This window comes from Mauremys reevesii, linkage group 11 (assembly GCF_016161935.1).
Source record: "Mauremys reevesii isolate NIE-2019 linkage group 11, ASM1616193v1, whole genome shotgun sequence".
Lineage (NCBI taxonomy): Eukaryota > Metazoa > Chordata > Testudines > Geoemydidae > Mauremys > Mauremys reevesii.
The window spans coordinates 21,688,199-21,712,797 of NC_052633.1; the positions used below are offsets into that span (position 1 = coordinate 21,688,199).

General features: G+C 39.5%; 1 protein-coding gene across 3 annotated transcripts in view; it reads left to right on the top strand.

Annotated features, from left to right (window-relative positions):
- Positions 1-561: 561 nt before the first annotated feature.
- The window catches only part of SATB2 (SATB homeobox 2), a 159,167-nt gene continuing 135,129 nt past the window's right edge, over positions 562-24,599 (top strand). For 2 of the 3 annotated variants that reach the window (XM_039495890.1, XM_039495892.1), the window contains exons 1-3: positions 562-1,342; positions 2,475-2,702; positions 23,059-23,235. In XM_039495890.1, the coding sequence (XP_039351824.1) occupies positions 2,534-2,702; positions 23,059-23,235 (346 nt within the window). In that variant the 5' untranslated portion in view covers positions 562-1,342; positions 2,475-2,533. Of the gene's footprint in view, positions 1,343-1,486; positions 1,704-2,474; positions 2,703-23,058; positions 23,236-24,599 lie in introns of those variants that run through there. The other variant, XM_039495891.1, reaches the window with a different exon arrangement.

Sequence of the window (24,599 nt, forward strand, 5' to 3'; positions counted from 1 at the left end):
GGCTGCCGCCGGGCTGGGCTGGAGGGGCCCGGCGCGCTGGCCCCGGCCCCGGAGCTGGTGGACGGTCGGGGCTGCGGCTGCACCTTGCAGGCGGGGGGGGGGGGCGCTCCTCTGTCTGCCCCCGGGCTGCACGTGTCCCGCTGCCCCGGGGCTGGGGCTGGAGCGGGCGCAGGGCGCAACTTCCAGCGCAGGCTGCGCCGCGCCGCGGGCCGGCTGCTCCCGCTGTCAATGGCCGGGCCCCGCTCGCCCCCAGCCCCTGGCTCGCAGCCCGGAGCCGCGGACAGACGGGCAGAGCGCCCGGCTCCGGCTCCGCCTCCCCCGGGCTGGCCGCCTCCCCCTGCCCCAACCCTGCCTCCCCACCCCCCGGCGCAGCGCCCGGCTCTCCTGCCTGTGTGCGCGCTCCGGGGGGACCGTCATTATTTATTTGTTGGTGTTTAATTTCCTGCCAGGCGGGTCTCCCTCCCTCCCTGCTTCCCCACCCCTCTGCAGGCAGCGGGGCTGGCTGGAGCAGCGGCAGCCTTGGCTTGGAGGGTGGGTGGGTGCGGGGGCAGGTGGGCTGCTTCTCTCCGCGCTGTACCTGACCTGAGCTTATCCAGAGACTTTTATTTATTGGGGGAGGGGAGGAAAGCAGGGGCGGGAGGTGGTTGCTATTTTGGATGCAAAGATCTGGGGACGGGAAACCGCACACGCACAGACACGCACACATACAGACACTGAAACCAAGGACAACCCCAAAAAGGACTCACTTTGCCTTGATGACTCAACGCAACTAATAATCATTTCTCTCCTCTCGCTGTGGCGAGTCCCTCCTGCTCCTCCTGCTGCTGCTGCTGGCAGAGGAGGGAGCGATTGAAAGTGACACATCGGGGGCTGCCGCCTCTTCACCGCGATCACAAGCGCCCGCTTCCCGGCTCCTCCTGCTGCCGCTTCTCCTCCCGCTGCCCGGGATAGCGGGCCCTTCAGGCGCGGCCTCCCGCCCCCTCGCCACCCCCTCTCTGCCCCGCGATTGATTTTCTCCGCCGAAGGTGTGAGAAGTGGGGCCTCTCTCTCTCCCCCGTCGGAGCCAGTCGCCTCACCTCGTCCCCCCCCGGCCCCGTCCACTCCCCCGGCTGCCCTGTGTGGAAGGGGCTCTGCCCAAGAAGACCCCCTGACCCGGGACCTTAAAGCTCGGACTGGAGGAGAAGGAAAAGGGGGGCAGCTGGGTGGGGAGGGGGGAAGGAAGTAGAAAGGAAGAAAACACGAACGTAAAAGGAGGAAACAAGAAAACTTTCCACCCTGGATTCTCTACTTTTGATCCATGGACAGAGCCCAACTCAGCCAACTTACAGACAGACTATAAGCAGTAAGTACGGCAGGAGCGCGCCCACGAGCCCCGCGTGGGTGAGCCGCTCGCAGCAGCCTTTGTCGCGAGGAGCCGGCTGGTTTTATTATGTACGATGTCCAGGAAATAATGACGGCGGCGGTGTTAATTGTGAGAGAACCAGCCCTGGCTGCAGCAATGCCCTGTCCCTGGTTCCGGTGTGTCCGGGGGCCCGTTCCCAGGAACCCGGCTAGCAGGATCGGGGCACGCAGTTCTTGGGGGTTTTCTGGCTTGGTTTGTACTGCGCTGTGTAGTCAAACCTGCAAACCCGATCTCCTTTAACTAGCAACACTGACCTGCCTTGCAAACACTAGCGCTAGAACGGGAGGTCTGCAGAGCGGAGGTGGGTAGGGGGAGGTTTTAGAGTGAATTTGAACTTGAGTTTGATGTGGCTCAGAGTATCAATGAACTAAGACGCGGCTTGACCCGGCATGTGTTAACGGCGCTTTGATCGGAGACGTGTAATCGAGATACCTGTCGCATGTTATTTTGAAAAAACGTGCCGACTTTAATGCCCGTTTGCTAACATATGTACCAGGTCGCATTTGCACGGAGCCCAGAGCATTTTTAGATCCGGTTGTTACCCTTGCGGTGTTTGTGCACTATTAGTTTTTAGAGTGATCTTCCGAAGAGAGATGATGTCTCCGTATATCGCTGTATTAATCCACAATCGGGTCTTCACATTATGTTGTGTCCACGTGAATCGGGGTAATTCTGTGCAGGAGTTACTTAAAACACCTGCCTTTTTCAAAGTACCCAACTTTCTAAACTGACCCACGAGACGGAAATGTAAGGTGTAAATGGCTCCGGTAATAACATGGTTTGTGCCACATTTCAAAGGAGCGATCAACGCTGGTGAGCTGTTGTGTGTCAGTACTTGTTAGTTACCTGTTCTTCGATCAATGTAGGTAATGCATTAACAACTCTGGTGCAAATACCTGGGTTTCAAGCAGTTTAGCGCTTGCATACTATAGAGAATGTATTTCATTCTGAAAGCCGGGTTTTGATTGCTTAATTTGGATAAAGTGAGCCGACAATGATGATTACTATCTCTTGAACTCCCTGGTTATGCTCTCTTTACAAACCTCTGAACTGTGTATGTTTTTCTCTCTAGGTCCTTGTTCATTTTACTGTGATCTGCCTGTGGGAACTTTGTCTCCAAGTCAAAGTAGCATGGAGCGGAGAAGTGAGAGTCCCTGTCTAAGGGATAGTCCAGACAGAGGGAGTGGCAGCCCTGATGTCAAAGGTCCTCCCCCAGTGAAGGTGGCCAGGCTGGAGCAGAATGGCAGTCCTATGGGAACCCGAGGGAGGCCCAATGGCTCTGTGACCAAATCAGTGGGAGGTAACCATCCAGTAGTATTAATGTATACATAACAGGCTGGCAGCTGAATTACAATGGCATCGTGTCAGGGTTCACGCTGATTAAGCTCTCTGTCTGGGTGTAGGATTACAGGAAGTGGATTGCAAATTGTCCATACCCTACTTGCCCCTCATCGGTAACCACCAGCCTCGTTTACTGTTCAATAGAAAAGTGGTTTATCCAGAAGGTGGCATTTTGTTGGGCACGTTGCCACTCTGTGCGAGGTGTTGGCAGGTTTATGTCACAGCTAGCAGTTTCTAGCTTTTACTGGAAAGCTTTTAGCTGTTAAACTCTATCCCAGTGCTAAAAGGGTGCATGTAAGGGCTTCATTTCATATCGACTCTTTTCACCGAATAGTTATTAAAAGGCCTTTGTAGCACCACAGTTAATCCATCACTATATCTACGCCAACTCACAAAAGGCCTGAGCCTACCCCTACTGAGGAAAAATGGGAACAGGATTGGGACCAAGTACTCCAAGCTTTCTGAATAGGAATTCGTTTGTTGAATACACGTAATTATAAACTGACCGTGAAAGATCACATTACAATGTGTATTGCATGACAACCTTATTTTTAGAGGGGAAAATACAGTTTTACTCATGCATCAGTAGATAATTATTAGCGAAAGAGAGCATTGGAGAACACTTAACTATAGTTAACATGATCTTACTAGTGACTTAAAATATATTAGGACATTTATAAATAATAATAATAATACCCTAATGGTTTTATGAATGAATTCTCTTAAATGGGGAAAAAAAACCCTGCTCTATTGAATTACAACACATATTACTTGTAGAGTGTATATGCTTTATGGAACTTATATGAACGGTTATAAAATTAACCCGTTATGCAGAGGACATAGCAAGATATAAACACATGGTTAGGATCTGTTTGTTTAACATAATTATTACAGATTAATTTTGTAGCTTTGGCACAGTTACTCTCTGTAGAGCTTTCAATTTCATAGTTGCCCTGCTCCCTAGTTGCTATTCAATTTTGTGTTTATGGCATGTTTCAGTGACACAAGTGGCTGCTTTTTTTCAAGCAACTACTTACTCAAGCTAAACTCTCCGATGACCTCTTAAATGTCCCGCTTTTTCCTCTTAATTTTGATGTTGACAAGATTGATATAATGTAACATTACATTTAGAAAACTATCTTTTTAAACTTTTGTAGCAGATCAGGTAGTAAGAGAGAAAAATATTTCAAAGCAGGCTGTGGGCATCTTTATATTTAGTAAGAAATGTAATTATTTAATGCTTTAACGTATGTTTGTGGGTTTTTTTTTTGTTTTTTAAATCTAGTCCATGATGGATACAAAAATCTAATCTGTTCATAATAGAAAGGGTCAGTATTAAGGACATTTGGAAAAGATACTTTAATATTGTCATCACATGACTGTGTACTTAATTTAACAGTTTTGTCATTTATATGGTTGATTTAAACATCTTTTCTCAGTAGGCTTTCTAATTGCTGAAGTTTGTTGACAGGCTGCAGCTTGTATTTTTTGAATCATAGTGATCTGTATATTTACTTAATGAAGGGTATAAAAGTTCAGCAGTTTCTTGTGCTTTTGATGAATCATCTCCATTTATTGAACCTCTTCTTATTTTTGTTCTTTTAAAGTATGCAAAGGGAGAAATAATTTTAGAGTTAAAGGCTTGTTGTATTATACCAATTAGAAATTAATAGGAAAATAATTCATTGGCTAACAGTGGGATCCAACTAACTAGTTTTGTCTGAAAATGCTAGAAAGTAAGTATGATAGCCGTAGGTGCCTTTTAGAAGACTGAAGGACTGTGGCTTCATTTTAAAGAAAGGATTAGAACTTGGAACTAAAGTTTTGGAGATCTATTAAAATACACTTAAAAAAAGGATGACTTCAAACATTTTGGAATATATATGTTGCTTTCTAATTGCAACTGTGCTTTGCCAAAGGAAGTTTACAGGATTCTGTGATTATATTGGTGGTTCAGATTGACTCTGGCCTGTTGAAGTGCAGAGCGTTTCATTCAGTTTAACATGAAGACTTTCCTTTCTGAAGACAAACTTTTAAGAGGTTACATTTTCATTCACTGCTGTCTGGTTTGTTATAAGCTTGATGTAGACTGGAGTGTTTAAAATGTAGGGGAATCCTGGTGATTTTTTTTTTCCCCTTGTGTTTTTTAGACCGCTTGCCTGAGTGTCTCATAGTTTGAGTACCATAATACTGCTTATTCATAAGTTCTTCATATTGAAAGCAAGAATAAAATTATTTTTGTCTGAGTACTGATCTAGGATCTATAATATTCAATGCTAAAGTAGTTAAGGGGGATTTTTTTTATAAGATAATGGCACTGTATAAGATTGATTTTTATTTTTTAGAAAAGCTTTCAGGATAAACCAGCGTATCTATTTTCCAGAGAGAGTTTCCCATTTTCTTTTTAAGATTTGGTGTTTATGAACACATTACTTTGACTTTGTTTCCAAGTAATGTATTTTGAATGCAAGTAACTGAGTCTGTCGGTTTCAGAAGTTCATATCGCTCCAAATATACACTGAAATGGTAATAATTTTGTCACTTTAATTGTGACACTCAAATGTTGGCATTTGAAGAGTATTTTTTTAAATATATTAGAGTTTTAGAAAATAGTATCTTTTCATGTACAAAACTTGGTGTCTATAAAAATAAGTTAATAAACCCCTTTTCCAGTGCTAGTCATAGATGAAGACTCTTCAGTAAAAGCAAACTATATTGAAATGTTGCATAGTGAAATGACTTCCAAGACTTTAGTTGATGTGCTCTTAGTTTGATTTTTATTTGTAAGTTTAAAACGTTTTAGAAAAAACTTGTACTTTTCAAAAAGCAAAATATTTTCAATGTTTTTCTATTTAGAGACAATGTTATTACAATCTTTTTTCAGTTCTGGAGAAAGTGTTTTAAGATTTGAACCCCAGAGCAATAAGGTGCTAACAAATCACATTTTGATTACTCTTATTTTCCCTTCATTTGTTCTATGTAGGTAAATGCTGATTTTTTTTTTCCTATTATGCCCACTTAGTTAAATCACAAGAATAAGTATTCCTGTACATTTTCATTAAAAATGGAGAAATTTAATTTAAATGATCTAAAGCTATGGCGGGACTGAAGACCTGTGGTAACAAGTTTTATAACTTTTAGTGTTTATTACATTTTTTTACAGTGACTTCCCAGAGAAAGAGAGAAATATTAAGTGCACGGATGTTCCACTTTTCTCACTGAATTTTTCAGTGAGAGTATTTTACATAAAGTGCAGCAAACAGTATATCAGCTCTGCTAGAGAGAAATTTTGCCTTCTGACTTCTTTTGTAGCTGAATGTACATAATTCAAAGGGCCATTATGGCAGCTGTAGTAAACTCGTGTAGGTCACAAAAAGATAAACAAGGCTGTTTTTAATAGGGGATTTTAAAGTTTCTGTACTGTTTACAATGGTGTTCGCTTCAGCTGAAGGTGTTAGAGTCCAGTTTTGTTTTGCTCTGGCTAGTCCAACACTTTCCAAAATATTTCACCAGTTATCTAACCAGTCTGTTTTAAAGCATGTATGTAATAAAACACAAGTGCTCAGATGTTCGTGACTGGCAGGTTTTATAGAGGGTCCTTGGGAAAAAAGGCTAATATATCTTTAAAAAACATATGAAGTCTGGGAGAGAATTTAGAGTGTGCAGGAGAACTATGGTGTTGACAGCTTTATATTCCTGTTGGGTAACATTCACTTACTAGAATTGGCGTCCCCTCTCAGTTAGTAATTCACTCCATAAGGATTTTGAAAAAAGAATGATTAATAGCTAGGAAATTCAGATTTGCAAAATTGTTGATTAAGCTTGCAAACCTGTCTGTAAATGGAGCTGTATTTGTATCTGTGTATTTTATTTCTAAGAAGACAGACAATGAGTTCAGAGTCCGAGTGTAACTTAAAATATTAATATTGTAAATGTGCTGTTTAATGCTTCAGTATAGAAGAATTAAATGTAGAACCCAAATATCACAATCAACTTTTAGGCAGGAAGCAATTGTGTAATATTTGCTTCTTAAATGAGTTTGAGACCAGTTTAATATTTTTTTCTTCATTTAACTGTTAAAACATGCAATTTAATTTTATAATATCTGTCTGAAAGAGAACTTTCAAGCAGTTGTAACTAAATTACATGAGCAGTACTTAAATCTACCATATGGTTTAAATGCTTATAGGAAGCTACAAATATCAAAAATCTTCTTGATGCAGTGCATTCTTCTATGGGTGTTCCTGATAATTTTATACTGCTGATTGTTCTCAGCTTTTTAACATTAAAGCTTAAACATATTTTGATCTTCATAGGTACATTTCAGAAATCTGTTTTAATATCTCTCTCAACAGAGAGAAATGCCAATCAAGTGTGGTAAAAGTACTGTCTATCAAAATCAGTGTCTTACAGCTAGTTTTACAAAAGAATACCAGTTAATTTTTGCTATCCTATATCTGTTTCAAGAATATACTTTGTTACGGGGGTGGGGGGAATCCATTATTATACAGACTCATGCATGCAGATTGAGCACATTTGATATTATATTCTAAATTGTTAGGCTATCATTTAGAGCTGAATTTTACCTACAATAACTGTTAACATGTTTTAATTGTCTGCATAGAGAACGTTCCTTATAAATAGATCAGGTAAAATAAAGGAATAGGTTTTAGATGTTGTTAAAATCTAGGTGAAGAATATACTGTCTGAAAAAGGTATTTTTGCTATTTGAAAGGGCCGAGCATGCCTAGGTATTGAAGTTATGAAAGCCGCAAAGCCTTATTAGCTTGGGAGTTGGCAATGCACTGTAGTCTATCTTATACCATGTATACAATATAGTTGGAAAACCCTACATTTTCTTTTGCTTTAATTCAGTATCAATTAAAATAGAAAGCAGATTCTTAGTTTTATGCATTAATAGTATATCACTAGGAAAAAAACCCTTATCTAATTTAAATAAGGAAAAGGGGACACTGGTATCTCCTTGTAATGCAGATGTAGACTGATTAATTGTTAGAAATGAGCTACTTTTTGTGTTGAAAAAGATTATTTTTCTTTCCTGATCATAGCTGATCTCTTTAAGAGGATAAATGTAACAGTCACTCTTCTGGGGTCATCTAGTGTATCATCTGTATTTTTGCTGAGGTAGAAAAATAGCCCTTCTCTGCGTTTTCAATACGTGGTCTGTTATTAAACTAAAGATACAGTTGGTTAAAATATATATGCAATTGAACATATGCATTAGACAGAACATACGGTATCCACCCATTCGGTGACCTAGGCAAAATTTGATGTTTCGTGTAATTTTGGAACTCTAAGTTCCATGTAGAGAAAGCCACTGACCATTATGTATTTGAGACTTGAAGATTAGCTGTAATAAGATTCCCCCCCCCCAACTGTTCAGCAGTAGCTATAGGCATCTTTTTTTTCCCCCCTCCTCACAGTAAATTGCTAGATGGCATTATCTTCATTATGAACCAAAGAAAAGAAAAGGGACCAACATCTTTGAGGAATTAAATGTTAATTCGTCTTTCTCTCTGTAAACAGTGCTTTTGCTGTACTTATAGGACAGAACAGATTTACTGTCAATTATTTACAGGACATTTCTTTGAGAGAAGTGCTGTCAGTGTGATTCTAACAGACAGCGACCCGTAGAATAGAATTGGTTTGATGCAATGGAAGGGTGGTAGGTCCATGCCAAAATAGCTGCAGTATAGAACAGCGGGGAACTTTTGCTGCAGAAAATTAAATAGCTACATTTTCACAACCAAATTTAAACAAAGAGCTTAGACATCATCTGAAGAAGGAAAACAATATTAAACTTTACTGTTATGGATTAAACTCCTAAAGGTGAAGCTAAATGATGGTTTTCCTATTCCTAATGAAATTATTTTGCTATCTGAAATATTTTAGCAAGGTTTAATAGTAGGCGAAAACTAGTTTTTCAGGTAATTGTTTGTAATAAAGTAGTCATAAGCTTTCTGTGATCAGTAAATGTCACACTTCATATTTCTAATCTGTATTCCAGACTCCCACATATTATCCAATACCTTAATACACAACCCTTCATTTTCAACTGAGATTATAGTTTGAATACTTTTTTATGACGTTACAAAAGTACAAACCCACTAATTTTTAATGCCTTCTGCATGAGCAAGAAGGGGCACAGTGATATTTTGGACCTTATGTAAAGAGGAAGCTGGCACATGTAACATATTTTGTCACTGAAAATGACACAGTGAATGGCAATGTAAATTGACATCTATGCTGTTATAAAATTGAGACCATTTGCTGCAGTATGTAGTTCACGTCCACAAAATTGTTGTGTGTCCTAAATAAGAGAAATCTTGACTTTATGAACGAACAGTTATCAGGCCATTTAAGAATCTTTTGGTGATGTGTAGTGTAAAGTGTTCGAATTGACAAATTGTTGTTTTGAACTCACTGTGGTCTTTTTAAAGTAGAAAGTCCTTTTGAAATAACTGAAAGTAGTTAAAACTAGGAAAGCTTTATCTCTATTGCAAAAGTTATAATTGGTCAAGTTTGCTCTTCATTTACTATCTTTCTATGCATAATGAGCTTAAATTGGATAATTTATTTTGTCTAACTCACATTTTACAGGATTTTTTCCTGCCTGTTGGTAACACTTAATGTATTTCAAGATTAAAGGCCCAATCCTGCAAGGCATTAAGTATTATCAACTCCTCTTGGATTGTTGTGAATTGCGGGTGCTTTGCACAACACAGAAGTTGCTCAGCACTTAGCTCAATCAGTGTCTGATTTAGGCTCTTTGTGTGTAGCTATCAGATGAGTGTTCTCCTTTGGCAACACAAAACAGACGTTTTGAACGTAGCAGAATGTGTTAAAGATGCATAGTTTTTGAGAGAGAGAGTAGGAACCAAAGCTTGGTTCATCATTTATCAGCTATACTGCAACTGATGCATTTTCACATTGTTCTATAAGTGAAACTGAGTTACGAACTAAAGCCAGTTGAGGATTTGATGGCTTCAGAGAAAAATATTTGATAGCCTCTAGCCATGCTAAATATGTTCCCTCCTTTATTTAGGCTTGGCAGAATTCAATTTTTTTAAATGATTGTGACAGATAATTTTTAAAGCATTTTTTGTCTCTTTCAGTTTTCATAGTTGCTCAAAATCATGGGTTTTCTGCATATCCCCACCTCACAATTTTTATTAATTTAAAATTTCACAGTTGGATGAAATTATGGAAGGGCAGACAGTTACTATTTAATGACAATTAATGCTAATATTCAAAAAGTTAAATCTTTAATATTATTAAAACACAAACTGTCAACTACATATGTCAAAATATACAAAGTAAATATCCTTAAATCACACTCTAATAAGTTCTCAAGCAACATTTTTCTTACTTTGCCTATCTGTAAATTTTTCCTATTATAGAAGGAAATATTTTTAATTGGTTTGTGTATGTATTGTGAAATTGATGTTTATCAACCAATAAAAATTTAATTTTTCCTAGCCCCCCCCTCCCCCGGCGTATTTTAACTTGGTGTGTGTTGCTGAATGCTAGTCAGTTAAAACATATACATTTTGCTATGTTACCTAAAAACTAATTTAAATTTGTTAGTGGTACAAAGTGCAGAAACTACACTTTTATCACAATTAAAAATGCTATCATTAGCCTGCCTGTGTTAGGTTCTTCAGTTCATTCACAAAGTTTTTACTGCATTTATACATTATATTTAAAAAAAACAACAACCCTTCTTTGCATTAAATGACAACCGTGTTGGCATTGTTGCAGATTTGAAATTGAGTTCTTACAAAATCTACTTTAAAAGTGGCTATGGCTACAGTAACTTCTCATACAAGCTAATTATTTGAAGCAAACACTTTGTTGTGGGTAATTGGTCTAGTCTTTGTACTGAGGGAAAATATTGAATTAGGTATTTAGAGTTGTACTTCTCTCAGATTAGAGAATGATAGTTTTAATAATGGCTTGTCACTATAATACCATCTGAAAAGGTTCAGATACCTTCCCTTAAAGATTGAAATAGTTGATAAATATGCTTATTTTAAACCGGGCCGAAAATAACATTATTCCCATCTTTCTCCCCCAAAAAGTTATGAAAAGTTGTAACTGTTAGCGAGCAAAGTATTTTAGAGACCACTAATGCGATAAGAACTTACAATAAGTTTGTAAGATTCTTCTGGGTTTTTTTTTAAAGTCTACATTTAGAGTAAATGTGAAAATCAGTGTTGCTAACAGATCAGGGCTTATGCACTCGTGAATTTTTCTGCCTGACACAAAGCTGCAAGGATGAGTTACAGCAGTGTCAAATGATTGTAAATGTAAAAGTGGTGCAGTGTGAGCCATAGAGTTCTATTTTCATTTGCATGCCGGAGGGGAGAATGCGTGTCTGCACTAGAGATTTTAAACCTTGTGTCAAATGCTAAATTGTTAGTAGCTGCTATGCTCAGTTTTGTTAAGAAAAAAAGTAGCACTATAACGTGTATCAGCTGTATGAAATTCTGTGAGGGATAGAGAGAGAATGAAAAAGAGGGACAGGTAGTTGTGGATAGGAGTTAAGTACATGTCTTGTTTACATGGGTTCCAGTTTGTGCCTTGTTAGTCATGCTGCTGTCCCTGAGGTCAAACCAACACTTCTTTTTTCAGCGGGTAGGTTACAGGACATGTCATATTAAGTAGTCAGAATAATGAAATAAATTTGTCTGCAGTAATGCCAGCAAAGGTAAGAAGGTTAAGTGGAAGCCTTAAACCAACCCAACCCTACCATCCAACTACTTTTCCTATTAAATTGATGCATCCTGCACTTTGGCCATGTGCACATTGCATTTTCAAAGTGAAATATAAACTGCTCCCACTCCAGTGTCCTCCTTTGCCTATGTGTGTTTTTCTTTCTTATTTTTTACTTTTAAGATGTGCAAGCGTTTTCAAAAGAACTAGATTGGGCAAGGACTGTTTGTGGAAATTCTTCATACCAAAACCTTGCTTTTCATCTTGCATTAGCCACCAGGTTACTCTTTTTCAAGATGCTTTACTTATTATATTAGCATCTTATGTGAAAGCAAATGTACTACTTCATCTGTCCCTGAATATCACCCACAATTTGTTCATTTCACTTACTGCTCATTTGGACTGAAGCTTCAAATAAGTGGGCAAACTTACGTAAAATACCATATATCCTACTAATATAAACTCATGGAGAGTTCTTTTCTCATAAATATCACTGATAGGCATATATTGGAAATGAAGCAAGTTATTTTCCAAACCATAACTAGACCATATAGCCAAAATAATATAAATTCCTATTTTGTGCTATATTTTTAGTTTATATAAATGTCCTCTCTTTATATATTAAAATTTAAATGTGCATAGTTTTCAGGCTTGATATTGTGAATGGCTACTAAGGAATGAAGTTATAAATTATGTATTATACATTACTTTGGAGTAAAAGGTGATTTTTTTGTAATGTCTTTTCCGAACTTACAAATAACTTTGTTGCCATAATACAAACATGCGAGCAGAGCAACATGATAGATGTCTCTAAGTATCGTAGTAAAAGAAAATGACTTGTATTCTGAGGCTGTGGATAGTTTATGTTGTTTTGGACCCATTTCCCAAGCAGTGATCGAAAACAGATTACAATAACAATTATACAGTCAGAAGATGCAATATCCATTTCTGCTTTAATTGAGTGAAAGAATAATAAAAACATCATTAAGAAAAATGAGGTGGACCTGTCATACACGCTACCAATTTTTAGACTTGGAGAAAATGCAGAGGAACAGCAATGTTTTTTAGTTTTATTTCATCTTGTTTGTTAGCTGATGTTTATATTTATTATGGTAGAAGATCTTTGACTTGGGCTCTTCACGAGGGCAGATGGATGAACGCATAGTAACTGGATACTACTATGATGCTAAAGCTAAGGTTAGGCGTTATCTCTGTAACCATGGTTGATTTAATCATAAAATATTTTTTCCTGTCACTTGTTTAATTCTCCCTTTTCTTACTCAATATGATTAGAGATGGTCATTATCACATGCCACCCATGTAAACTTAGGAGATCTTAGGCGAAAGGGAGAAGGAACGGCCTCTAAGTAAGCAAGCAGTTGCCTTCTGCACTAGATGAGGTGCCAGTCCTTCCAATAACAGCAGCAAAGAGTCCTGTGGCACCTTATAGACTAACAGACGTTTTGGAGCATGAGCTTTCGTGGGAGTCCCCAAAGCATGGGTAGTTGACGCCTCCAAATCCACATAGTAGGGCTGCCCCAGCAGATCCTTTTGCCCTCTGGACGTTGTGGCCAAATGTAGTGCGCTGGTTGAACAAAATAACTATGTAGCTGTGAAGCTCTGGTGGCTGTTAAATGGAATTCCTTTCCCTTGTGACCTGTTTGGTAAAGGCGTGGCTACCGCTAAAAAGCGCATGGTAAATGTACGGTACCAGCTCTTAGGAGAGCATTACTAAAAGGGGGGCTAAATTTTAAACAGAGCGATGGTACTGCTCCTTCTGCAGCAAAGGTATGAGGTTTCCTCTGCAGCCCTCGCTTTCCTTCCTCCAGTTAACACAGATCAAAGCACCGGTACCCTCCATGCGAGACAAACCAGACTGTGGCTGGACCCTCAGTTCAAAATGCTGACTCATAATTTCTGATGTGCTTGTGCCCCATGCCCACTCCCCCGGAAGGCTTTTTGCAGGCAGTGTGCTGACAGAGAATGTGAATGGAGCAGATCAGCTGCTTCCTAAAAGGGACAGAAAGAACGCAGCAGCGTCCCTCCTCGCTAGGGTGTGGATTCCTTCCTTCCTTCCTTCACGTTTGCTCGGTGTTGTCTGTAGAAAGGTCTCGATGGTTCTGTCTGTGCTTGAAAAACTCTCTCTTGCTGACAATGGATTTCAGCAATGGGAGCAGCTGAACTGCTGCTGAAAGTGTAGACAAAGTCATCCTGTGTTCAGGACTGTTTCAGTAACCGTGCTTGGACCCGAGTTGTTAACAATGGATTGACTGTGTGGCTTGCTCTTCTCCATGTTTCCTGCTAAACTGTGCCTGGCACCAGTTTGGCTGCATCCATGGTTGACACCCAGTCTCAGAAATGAGCAGTTTTTCTACTGTAGACATAGTCTAAATGGCAATAGGGAAGAGGACGCGAAGGTGAGGATTACAGATCAGTCCCCTCTTTTCTATGTTGCTGGAGTCTGGAACTGGACTCGAATGCAGCAGCCTAACCGTTAGCAGTTCCCTCAGTCCCTCTGTCAGCTACTTCTCTGGTAAGGGGAGGACTGATTCTTCCTTTTCTCCTGTTCCCTTACTTTGCTGTTGGGATGGTGCACAGAGGGCTGGGGATTAAGGAGGGAGAGAGCTTTAATAGTGAGTCTAGGGTGAAGATGCCAAAACCAGTCGGAGTGTGTTACTTCTTCAGAAATGAAATCTAAAGCAAGTAAGAAAGCTGTGCTGTTACATTCCAAGAGATGCATTCCGCTGCTTGGAGACTATGTAACAGAACCTTCATTAAAATGTTTCTGCTAGAAGGGTTTTTACTCTAAAATGTATACAATATGGTGGCAGCTGCTAGCGCTGCCAAAGTCACAGGTCTATTCTAATTTTAAGGACTTTATAACATGGTCTCTAAAATTATGCCAAGTTCCACCCAGAATTAAAGAATCTTAGCCCCTAAAAAAACTTTAGTTGCTTAATTAAAAGAAAACATACAAACCCCAAAACTCCAGCCTTGTTTTTTAAGTTCTAGGAGCCAAAAGCAAATATCACGTAACAGCTTAAGGTGCTTTTTTTTAAAAAATACCAATTTAATGCCAAAAGGGCTTCCTTCACTATTTTTAACTGAAATCTTAGTACATTTTCCATTAATTCATATTGTAAAGTAGTGCTGCGGGGTATTTTTAAAAAGGAAATTGAAAACAACTTAGCTGTTTTATTTAGGAAGGTACTATAATGGATTTATGTTTGCTTTTTAATATCTATTTTAAGGCCATATATTGCTCTTGACACATGCATACAACTTTCATGGACATCAGTGTTTTCTGTTGGCTTTTTTTGTGGGAGAGAAGAGGGGCGGGGGAGTAGAGTTTTAGGTTAGAATAATGGCAATGATCATTTGCATTTGTATGCTGCCTGTCATCCAAGACTCTCAGAACCTCACAACACAACTTTGTGGTATGCATTATCATCTTTGCCTTAACGGTGGAGAAGTGGAGACATACTAGCCTATGGGCATGTCTTAGGTAGTGAAGAAAATGCAGACACAAAACTCCTATGCTAAAACATAGGGTGGGGAGGTGCCTGCTTAAACCGGAGGAGATGACACACTCTGAATTCCCATCCTTTTGTGTCAAGGATCAGAGGGGTAGCCGTGTTAGTCTGGATCTGTAAAAGCAGCAAAGAATCCTGTGGCACCTTATAGACTAGCAGACGTTTTGGAGCATGAGCTTTCGTGGGTGAATACCCACTTCGTCAGATGCATGGCAACCTTTTGTGCTTGGTTATCAGAGGCAGCTGAGATTCTCATATTTGGGATATAGGGTGATTGTGTGTCCCATGAGCTACAACTTCCTATTGGGGAGGCAGTAGGGTGAGAGGAGCGTGGAGATTCAGCATTATATCTATTTTTATGTTTCTTTTTAGTCTAAACGTGCCAGTTAAGTGCATTTTATTTATATAGTCTTATGTAAAACTGGAGTATTATCAAATCATGTTCTGAGTTCGGTAATAGGTTTGTGTCATGGCCGAGTGGCCTAGAGCATTTCCTGTTAAACAGTGTAGCTGTGTTTCACTTAGAAAAAGAATCCTTGGGCTGGTTAAACTGTCGGAACTGGGGGAAATTTGCGGTTATGCTGGTGATTTATTTGTGAAAATTCTAGAGAGCAGGGAGAGTGGCGCTGGTAGGGAGACTGATGCCTCAGAAGGACTGGAAGCTGCAGAATGATGTAAACAGTATTCTGTGGTTTCCCATCACCATTGGCTACAACACAATATGTAGAAGAATATTTCCTGACTATGGTTGTATTGAATACTGAGAATTGGAGGGGGGAAAAGGTGGAGAAAGGTAATGTCTGTACTCTGTCCCCTCAGCCCTCCCAAAAAGGGAGCCATGCTATAGTATTTGAAAAAATAAATCTGGAGACTGAGATCTTCTTCTTGGCCAAATTTCAATCCGGAGCAAATTTTTGCAACTGGTATATAAACCCCTAAAGAACAGGAGTTAACCAGTGAAGTTCTGCCAGTCCTAGTACAAATGTCCATTAGCTCACAAGTAACTTGAAAAAAGCTGGAGTGCCGTATAGGCAAGCGTTGTGATTGTGGAAAGATGAAGTTTTTGCCCTGCTGAGCTAATTTTTATATTCAGGCAGCACCATACTGTTGTGATGATCTTAATATAATCTCTAATTCTAATGTATAGAATTCCAGTTAGCCTTGTTCCTGGATACATGTAGCGGTTTTCACATGGTTCCAAGTGGTTAGTGGAAAACAAGCTGCAAAGTAATTCCCCCGGTCCTCAGTAAAAAGATTTACAGTGAAAGAATTTTCTACCTCATAACAGGACTGTTGTAGGTTTGTGTTTGTTATTTAAAAGACTGAAGTACAGTCCATTTACCTAAACCAAGTTTTTATTGTAAACAGGCTAACTGCCAACAGCTTATATTCTGTCAAATGTAATTATATTTAAGATTTATGGATCGCTTGAAAGTGATTCTGAGGGAACATGACTAATACCTGCTGAAGTTTTTGAGCTGTTTCTTCAACCACTCCACTGTGCTGTATTGCTATGACCTGAGCCTGTTTCTAGAGAGAGATTGCTCTTAAACACACACAGTGATAGGTATGCTGCACTTTAGAAACAGTATCTTTGCATCTATTCAGTCTATCATGTGTCCTAAATATTAAATCTTTAATTGGAATCTGTAGGATTTTATGTGTAAGATCTCCCATCACCTCCCAGCTAGAGCTGAGCACTGCTTTCAATAAAAGTGGGGTGAAGATAAGAATAGTGAACTGTCTTTTCTAATACTCAATGGCCTCTCTCTTCTCAAAAAGCTGTTTGGCACACTTTAGAATAGCCGCGTAATTATGAACTGGTTCAGCTAGTGAAGCTCAAATAGAAGTCTTTCCTGTTTATTAGTATTTGTGTGAGATGTTTATTTCTCAGAATTGTTGCAGGGTCTTCAGATGATACCATTTTGGAGCTATGGCAGCGTTGCTGCTGAGCTTATCTTGTTGTTTGGTGTTGCACAATATGATTTTCAAGAGTGGAAATTATACAGTTACACAGGGGACTAGGCAAATATGGCTATCACTTTGTTTCCATGGGAATGTGGGATGGAGCTCCTCAATGCTGAAATTCAGGTAGCTCTAAAGAACTGGGAACGGTTAAATTCTAGAGGTTCCTACCACTTTAATTAGTGGGACTAGGCAGTGGATTTTAATGAGGAAGAGAACAGAAGAAAAGCTCTTTTTGCTATGTGAATTCTGATATGAAGTTCTTGAAGGGATACTGTCAGAATCAGCATTTGTTTAAAAGAAAGTATGGGGGAATTGGATAATATATAATAAAATTTTGTTTAAATTCAGCTTTCTCCTAGTGCCTGAGATTGTGAAAGTGACTGACTCAAAATTCCTCTTCATGGTCCATGTTACACAAAATGCCCCTCTAGCATGAAAAGTACATGATTGGTGGAAACCAAATCAGATTTAAGAAGTCTTTCAGTTTTGCTCATCTAGAATGATGGTAGTATCAGAGGGGAGAACAATTTTTTTGTTAAATATACTGTATGACCTTCGGCAGAGGGAATTGTCCAGATAAACTCTGTGTTGCAGATGGAATTGTATTGAAATGGGGGCCCAGTCATGAAAACCATCTTGTGCAGAGGTCCCATTGAAGTCAATGACAGTTCTGCATCTGGAAGGCTTGCAGGATTGGTCCCTCCATAAGACATGTGTTGTATTGAAAAATGGAGTTGCAGTCTCTCACCAGGGTATTTGGGAGGTGGTGGTGTAGTTAATTTTGGCTTCCTCTGCAGATCTGATACTATCTTTTTTTGTACACTGGATTTAGGAAAGGTATGTAGTCATACTCTGGGCCAGATTCAGTCCTGGTGTAATCAGGCTCAGCTCCGTTGAAGTCATTGGAATTTGGCACCCTGTGTTTGAGAGAGGCTTGCTTATTGTGTGGCCTTTGTTTAGAATCTCTACTAGGCAAAACCTGCTTTCTTATGCAATAATGGAGGGTTTTCTGTAGTCTATTAAGTGTCAATAAATGCTCTGGTTTCTGAACATCAAATCATAGATGTTAGCTTTTTCTGTCTGTGAGGGAGATTACCTTGTGTGCGTGTGCTGTAAAAACTTTATTTTCTACTTTTTTTCATTTGATAAAAATCTCTCCACTATCGTATGATTTCCTTTGGGTTTTACACCACCATTTGATCTCAATTTTTAATAATTTTGGTGGGTTTAACTCCCAAAAGAAAACATGCTTGTGCTATGAAGTATTCCCACTAGAAATCTGGGAAGTCTTAAAACCTTGTGTTACTCAGAGCTGAGAACTTGGCTCCTTTATTAATTCTCTTCTAGAGAACCCCAGTACAGTAAATTTTTCCATAACATCATGCTGTTGAAATTAATCAAGCTGATGTTTGGAAATTGTTCAAATTAGATTAAATTAAATAACACCTAGACAGAGTTCAACATTTTGCCTGATGAAAACAAATTTTAATTTGAAAAGACACATTTTATTGCATTCTCCTCTTATTGGCTGATCTATTTTATATTTATTAGGATAAATGGAGCTTCCCATTCAGTGGGGATAGAATTGTGTGTGTGTGTGTGTGTGTGTGTATCTATATATATATATATATATAATATAAAATAGCATTTTTGTTTAACATTATCACCAGCTCTCCATATCCTTTCTCCCCCCAATATGGTGTTAGCATGCAAATGGACAACATGTGTGAGTCCAGTGACCACAGAGTGCAATTTACCATATTACTCACTTTGAGCACACAATGGACTAGATAACACTTGAAACTTATCGAAAAAACCAGTGAAAGACTCAGCACCATACTGTGCCTTGAAATAGTCATTTGAAAGGAACACAAAGGGGCTGGTCCATACACATACAAGTTGCACCGGTTTAACTAAAAATACTCTGAAACCTAAAAATATTTGTAATTAAACTGGTGGAAACCCGTGTAGACATTCTTAAATTGGTTTAGAACTCTGTATTGATTTAGTTCAATACTTTTTTTTTTAAATGACTCAACTTTTAGTTAAACTGATGAGTTTGTACACTGATATAGCCAAAAGCTACTTCTTGAACGAAGACAACTCTGACAAATACCTTCGGTTTTTAATGCCCACTCTCTCTAATTTTTATGGATGTATTTTATTTCTGTTCACACAGAATGACCCTGAGGAGCAGGAGAAAATGTACAGTAAAATACAAATGTCAGGTACATGATTTCAGTGGTGCTTTCTTTCTAGTCTCTCTCTGCACCTTAGGCCAGGCTCAGAAAAGAAATTGACTAGTTTGCCTAAGAAGTAAGGAAAACCATGTGCAAAGCCTTAGCTTTACAACTCCCTGTGACTGGAAAGGGAATCGTGAAGTTTAAACCACCCAGGTTTGGAAAATGTACACAGGCATAAACAGTCATAAACAGTCATAGTCAAAGCAGTTTGTGCACAATTGTTATATACTGGACTGTGATCTGGCCTCTTCCTCAGAGTGTGGAGAGTGGCGTTTATGTACCAACGCTGTCATGAAAGCTTTTTGCTGTTTTCTAGGATCTTGTTTTTTCCTTATTTGTTTCAACTAATGCTGTGTGTTCAGGGTCAAAGCACCCTCTGAATTTATGTAGAAAAGCAACTAAGTTGCTGTATTTAAATAAATTAACAAAAAAAATGAAGCAGCTGAATATGAATGGCTTTGTACATTCTGGCATTGCATTTATCCTTTTCAGAAAGAAAAAATATTCCCTCTTGCCTCCAGTCCACCTCTTGTAAAATCTGTATGTGAAAATCATATAGTTTTATGGTTCTGTACCGTGAGCTATAAAGCACCTTTGTAAATCTGGAAAACCGCTAAAGCACCTTTGTAAATCTGGAAAACCAAATACACACAATTTTAGGACCAGAGGTTTTCTGTTGTGTGTGGTAATTTCTGGATGATCAGGAGTGGGAAGAGAACCAAGCAATGTTAAAGGCTCATTTTGCCTTACTCCATCAGTACCTCCAAAGCTTCATGTCTAAACTCACGCTCCCAGCTTTGTAAGTATTGCTATAAATTCTCTGACTGGGGCTGTTGCAGAGCATTGACTAATTTACACAGCTGTCCTTTAAATCTATTGTATTAGGGTTGAGTATGAGAAAGGCGTAATATACGTACCTAGGTGTGAGAAGTTGTGTAGATCAGTCTGTGAGAGTGGAATTGGCTTCCAGCCGAAAATGTTTTCTTCTCTCATTTTTAATGTACAGTAAAGAATGTTAATTTATTCTCTGACTGTCAGGAAACAGGGAACTCTGAGGTAATAAATCTGTGGAAAAACGATAGCTTTATTCTGCCCAATGCTAAATAAAGGGCAAAGCAGGTGGTACTTCCTTGGAATGAGATTTTCTGGGGAGAGTTGGATTTACCATCAGTCTTTAGTAACGTAGGATTGGTGTTAAAGTTCTAGGGGTTGTAGCCACAGGCACCAAAACCCATTAGCAGTTGAGGATATGGTAATTTTCCCTTTGCCCCACATTCTTTTTAATGTACTGTTAGCAGCTTATTGTCATTTCTGCTGGGCCACAAAGCTCAGAGATGCTGTCCTTGGAAACCCCATCTCTGTAGCAGAGCTGCCAGCAAGCAGTGTGGGAAAGGACCATTTTAAAAGCCGGTATTTGGGAGCATTACAGAGGATCTTCAATAATACTGTGGGTTCATCCTACGATCCCAAAATTAAACTGTGAGCAATTCTACTTCCAGCAATTGAGAGCTTCTTCTGCAGAGATGACGTAAATGATAGATTAAATTGCATGGGGAATCGATAGAACCTATATGTCAAGGGGGCGGATAGACAGGGTTGTAGCAAGAAAAGCACCCAGTCAGAGGATAAAAGATGCAACAGCACCCCTCTCTCTCATAAGCTTGCATTCACCCACTTGTGCTAATTTACCAAAGTGTAATTTATGCAGCCATTAGCATTGCATCTGAATTTGGCCACTCGTTACTACAATCGTTATAAACTTGTCTCACAACATATTAATAGTTACACCACAGATTGTTGGCATTACTAATGATAAATTGGGCATCGAAAGTACTATGACAAACCATATCTGAATAGAAACAGAAGATTTTTCACTTACAGAGAGACTGAATTTTGTTTGAACTAGTTGTGTGATTTACAGGCAACTAGGATTCAATCCTGGGGTCATAGAAGTTAATAGGAATTTTGTCACTGGCTTCAGTGGGAGCTGGATCAACTCCACAACATCTTTCCGGCAAAGAAGCCCACAGATGGCTTTATGGTACATGTTCTTGAGTACATTAAGACTAAACAGTACTACTTCAACTTGCAAAACCCTTGGCCATCTACCAGAATCCAAGAGTTAAGAAATAAGACAAGGAGCAATATGACTATATGGATGTTGCATTAGCAGAACTGCAAACTATTTCAGTTAAACATGTTTTAATTAAAACAGAATGAAACACAGCAATCTGATATTGAGAGGTTCATTCCCGGTGCTTGTTACTATTGCAAACAACACCCTTGTACTCGTCAAAGGGAACCTGATCAGTGTCTAATGTAACGATTGAGAGTTGTATACTTAACATTTTATTTTTAAACGAGTTTCGTCTCTTGCACCAACAGATGATAAGGATTTGAGTCCATTAGTTTTGCCTCCTATAGTTGTCATTGACTTCGCTGTCTGATGTAGGGCTGTGACTCTAAAATGGAATGTAGCTTTTCCCCAGGCAAATGCCTAAAGACCCAGCAAACCTCAGTCAATGTATAGGAGTGATCTTTAACTAAAGCTTGAACCGAACTGGAGTGGATACCTCGAAGAGGTTTTAATTGGGTTCTTAAGAAAGGAGAGTTGACTTCTTGAAATGCAGGGTTCCCGGTATTTTGCTTGAACGTGCAATACAGTAGCACAATGATTGTTCTCCTTAACATAACCTAAAAATAGTCAGTTGGTTTTCTTTTCTTTGCCATTAGCGAGAGGGCCATACTGCTGTTCTTTAGAATGAGCTTCCCCCCAACAATAATAGACCTAAAGGAACTCCTTTCATTAGACTGTATAGGTAGGAACTAGTTAAACCATTTTAGGCTGAGAGACATCTCCAGTCTCACAATGATTTCCAGCATGTTCAGTGACTCACAAGTATATGTAGCCAATTAATAAACTTCTGGTAGCAGAGCTAATCAGCAGTTTGGAAAGGAAGGATGGTAACATTGTTACAGGTAATGTTATGTGAGAGGTAGCTTCCGTAGTCTGCTTCAAACACAGGCCACACAATTTGTAGCAGATGCAAACCTTCCAGGAGTCATGAAAGGAACTTGCAATAAAACAAAATTAAACAATCCTGCCTAAACCTTCTCCCAAGTCTGGGCTGCTTCTAAAGGTCCTCTCCCAGGACTGCTTAGTCCATACCTAGATCCTCACTAGACCATGCCCCCCTCATGTCTTATACCACGGTGAGCTAATGAACCATCTGCCTCAGTGATTCTGCAGGACCAGCACCAGATAACAGGGTGGGTTTTCCCATGAACAATGTGAGCCTGTTACTGTGTGTTTCTGTAGCTCTTAATATGACAAAAGGCTGAGTGGCTTTAGTCTACACATGAATTAATGAGCACACCCCATCCCTCTGGAGCACATAACCATGCATGGAGACAGCCTTGGTCTTTTAATGCTCCTGCAGTGTTCATTGTGTGGGGAGGAGAGGGAATAACATTTAAATGCAGAGTTCATGTATGGCTGTGTATAGGGAAATATATGGAATCCTAGCAAGCTAGAACTGGAAAGGCTTATTAGGGCATCCTGTTTATCCCCATGCCAATTAGGGTTTGGTTCTTGCATTGTATTCTCTGGTCTGTTTTCTACTGTGGTTTTAAATGAGTCAAGTGAGGAGGCACCCACTATTTCTCTTTAAAGACTATTCTGCAGTCTAATGAAAACTGGGGAAAAAGGCAGATCTCTGCTAACATGAGCCTTCCAGGAGGTGTATTAATCTGACATTGTCAATCAGAAATGAATTACTTATTTGTTCCTGTTCCTCTATTACTGATGATTCTTTTAAAAACTTTTCTCACTTAGGTTTGATGATTCCTGTCTTTTGTGTGGTGGAGCAGTTGGACACCTCCCTTGAATATGATAATCGAGAGGAGCATGCAGAGTTCGTTCTGGTTCGCAAAGATGTCCTCTTTAGCCAGCTGGTGGAGACGGCGCTCCTGGCTCTGGGGTATTCCCACAGTTCTGCAGCTCAGGCACAAGGTATTCCACTGCATTCTTTTTCATGCTCATTGGCATAAGAAAACAGCTTTTTCATAGCTCCTGAGGTCACTGTGCAAGAGAATTAGTGGCAAACCTAACAAGCAGTTAAATCAGTAGTATTTCTTACCACTGGGCTTGTATCAGCGCCAGACTCTCTACCTGGTCTAGAGAGCATTTGATAAATCCTACTGATGTATGAAAGACTGGTATTGATCAGTTAGAGAAAATATTATGTCTCGCTTTGTTCTTTACTGTAAGGCTCCAAGCTTGCTGCCTCGAAGAACATTATTCAGAGGAGCCATGTAGTATACCTGTGTGTATAACTGCATGACATTGTACAATATGTGCAAGCTATCCTGTCCCCTTCGCTTCAGGGCCATGACGCATGAACACCAGGTTATGTGTTTAAAAATGGTTGTGCCGCACCATACTTTGTCACTACAATAAATATATATAGGATTCCCTTTATGACTGATAGCTTACTCTGACTATTTAATATTAGACCAATATCTATTTTGGCATCCCTACCATAGTGCTACAAAGCCTCTTGGGAAGCTGAAGGTCACCCTATAGTTGTGTAGATGATTGTTCAGCAGTGGAGAAGAGGTTAAAAAAAACCAAAAAACCTCTTGAGGAAAAAAATTGAAAACCAAGATCCTGTTGAAATGATTTGCTCTGCATTCCAAGTGAATGGCTTGTATTGACTAGATGGTAATGCTTATTTTTTTGGAAGCGAAATCCGTAACTTTCAGCTCAATCTTGACATGATTTTTTAAAAACCGATGCACAATTAGACTAATCTACGAATGGTTTTACTTGGAAATTTGGCTTTTTAGCTGCTTTAGTCAGTATTTCCTTATTAAAAAATTTGAAATAAAAGGCAGCCAGGAGGTTTCGGCTGCATTCAGTGTGAGCAGCAGCGGTGTTTGAAACTAAGTGTCCTGGAAACTAGGATATAATAATGTAGAGCTCCTAAAGAAAACTTCTTTCAAAGCAGTCTGATAATGATTCATTTCCTCTGTCAGCTAGTCTGCTTGCTGAGAGAGGTCCAGGATTTGAGTCCAAGCAAAACTCCAGCACAGTGACACTGAGTTTTGTTACAAAACACAACAATAAAAGCAAGCAAAGAAGTTCAGGTTTCTTTCAAAACATTTCATGCCATTCAGGGACACTTTTCTCTGAATGTAAAGGTCACTGTATCCCACTGGTTCCATCCTGGTGAGCCAGCTTCCTGCTTGACAGCACTATCCATCTCCGTTAACACGGTTGCTCAACATGTTGGGAGCTAACATGTGGAACACGCTGCGTTAAGTAGCCAAGATTTGATTTTTGGCATCTATCGAGGAAAGGGGCTTCACTGGGAA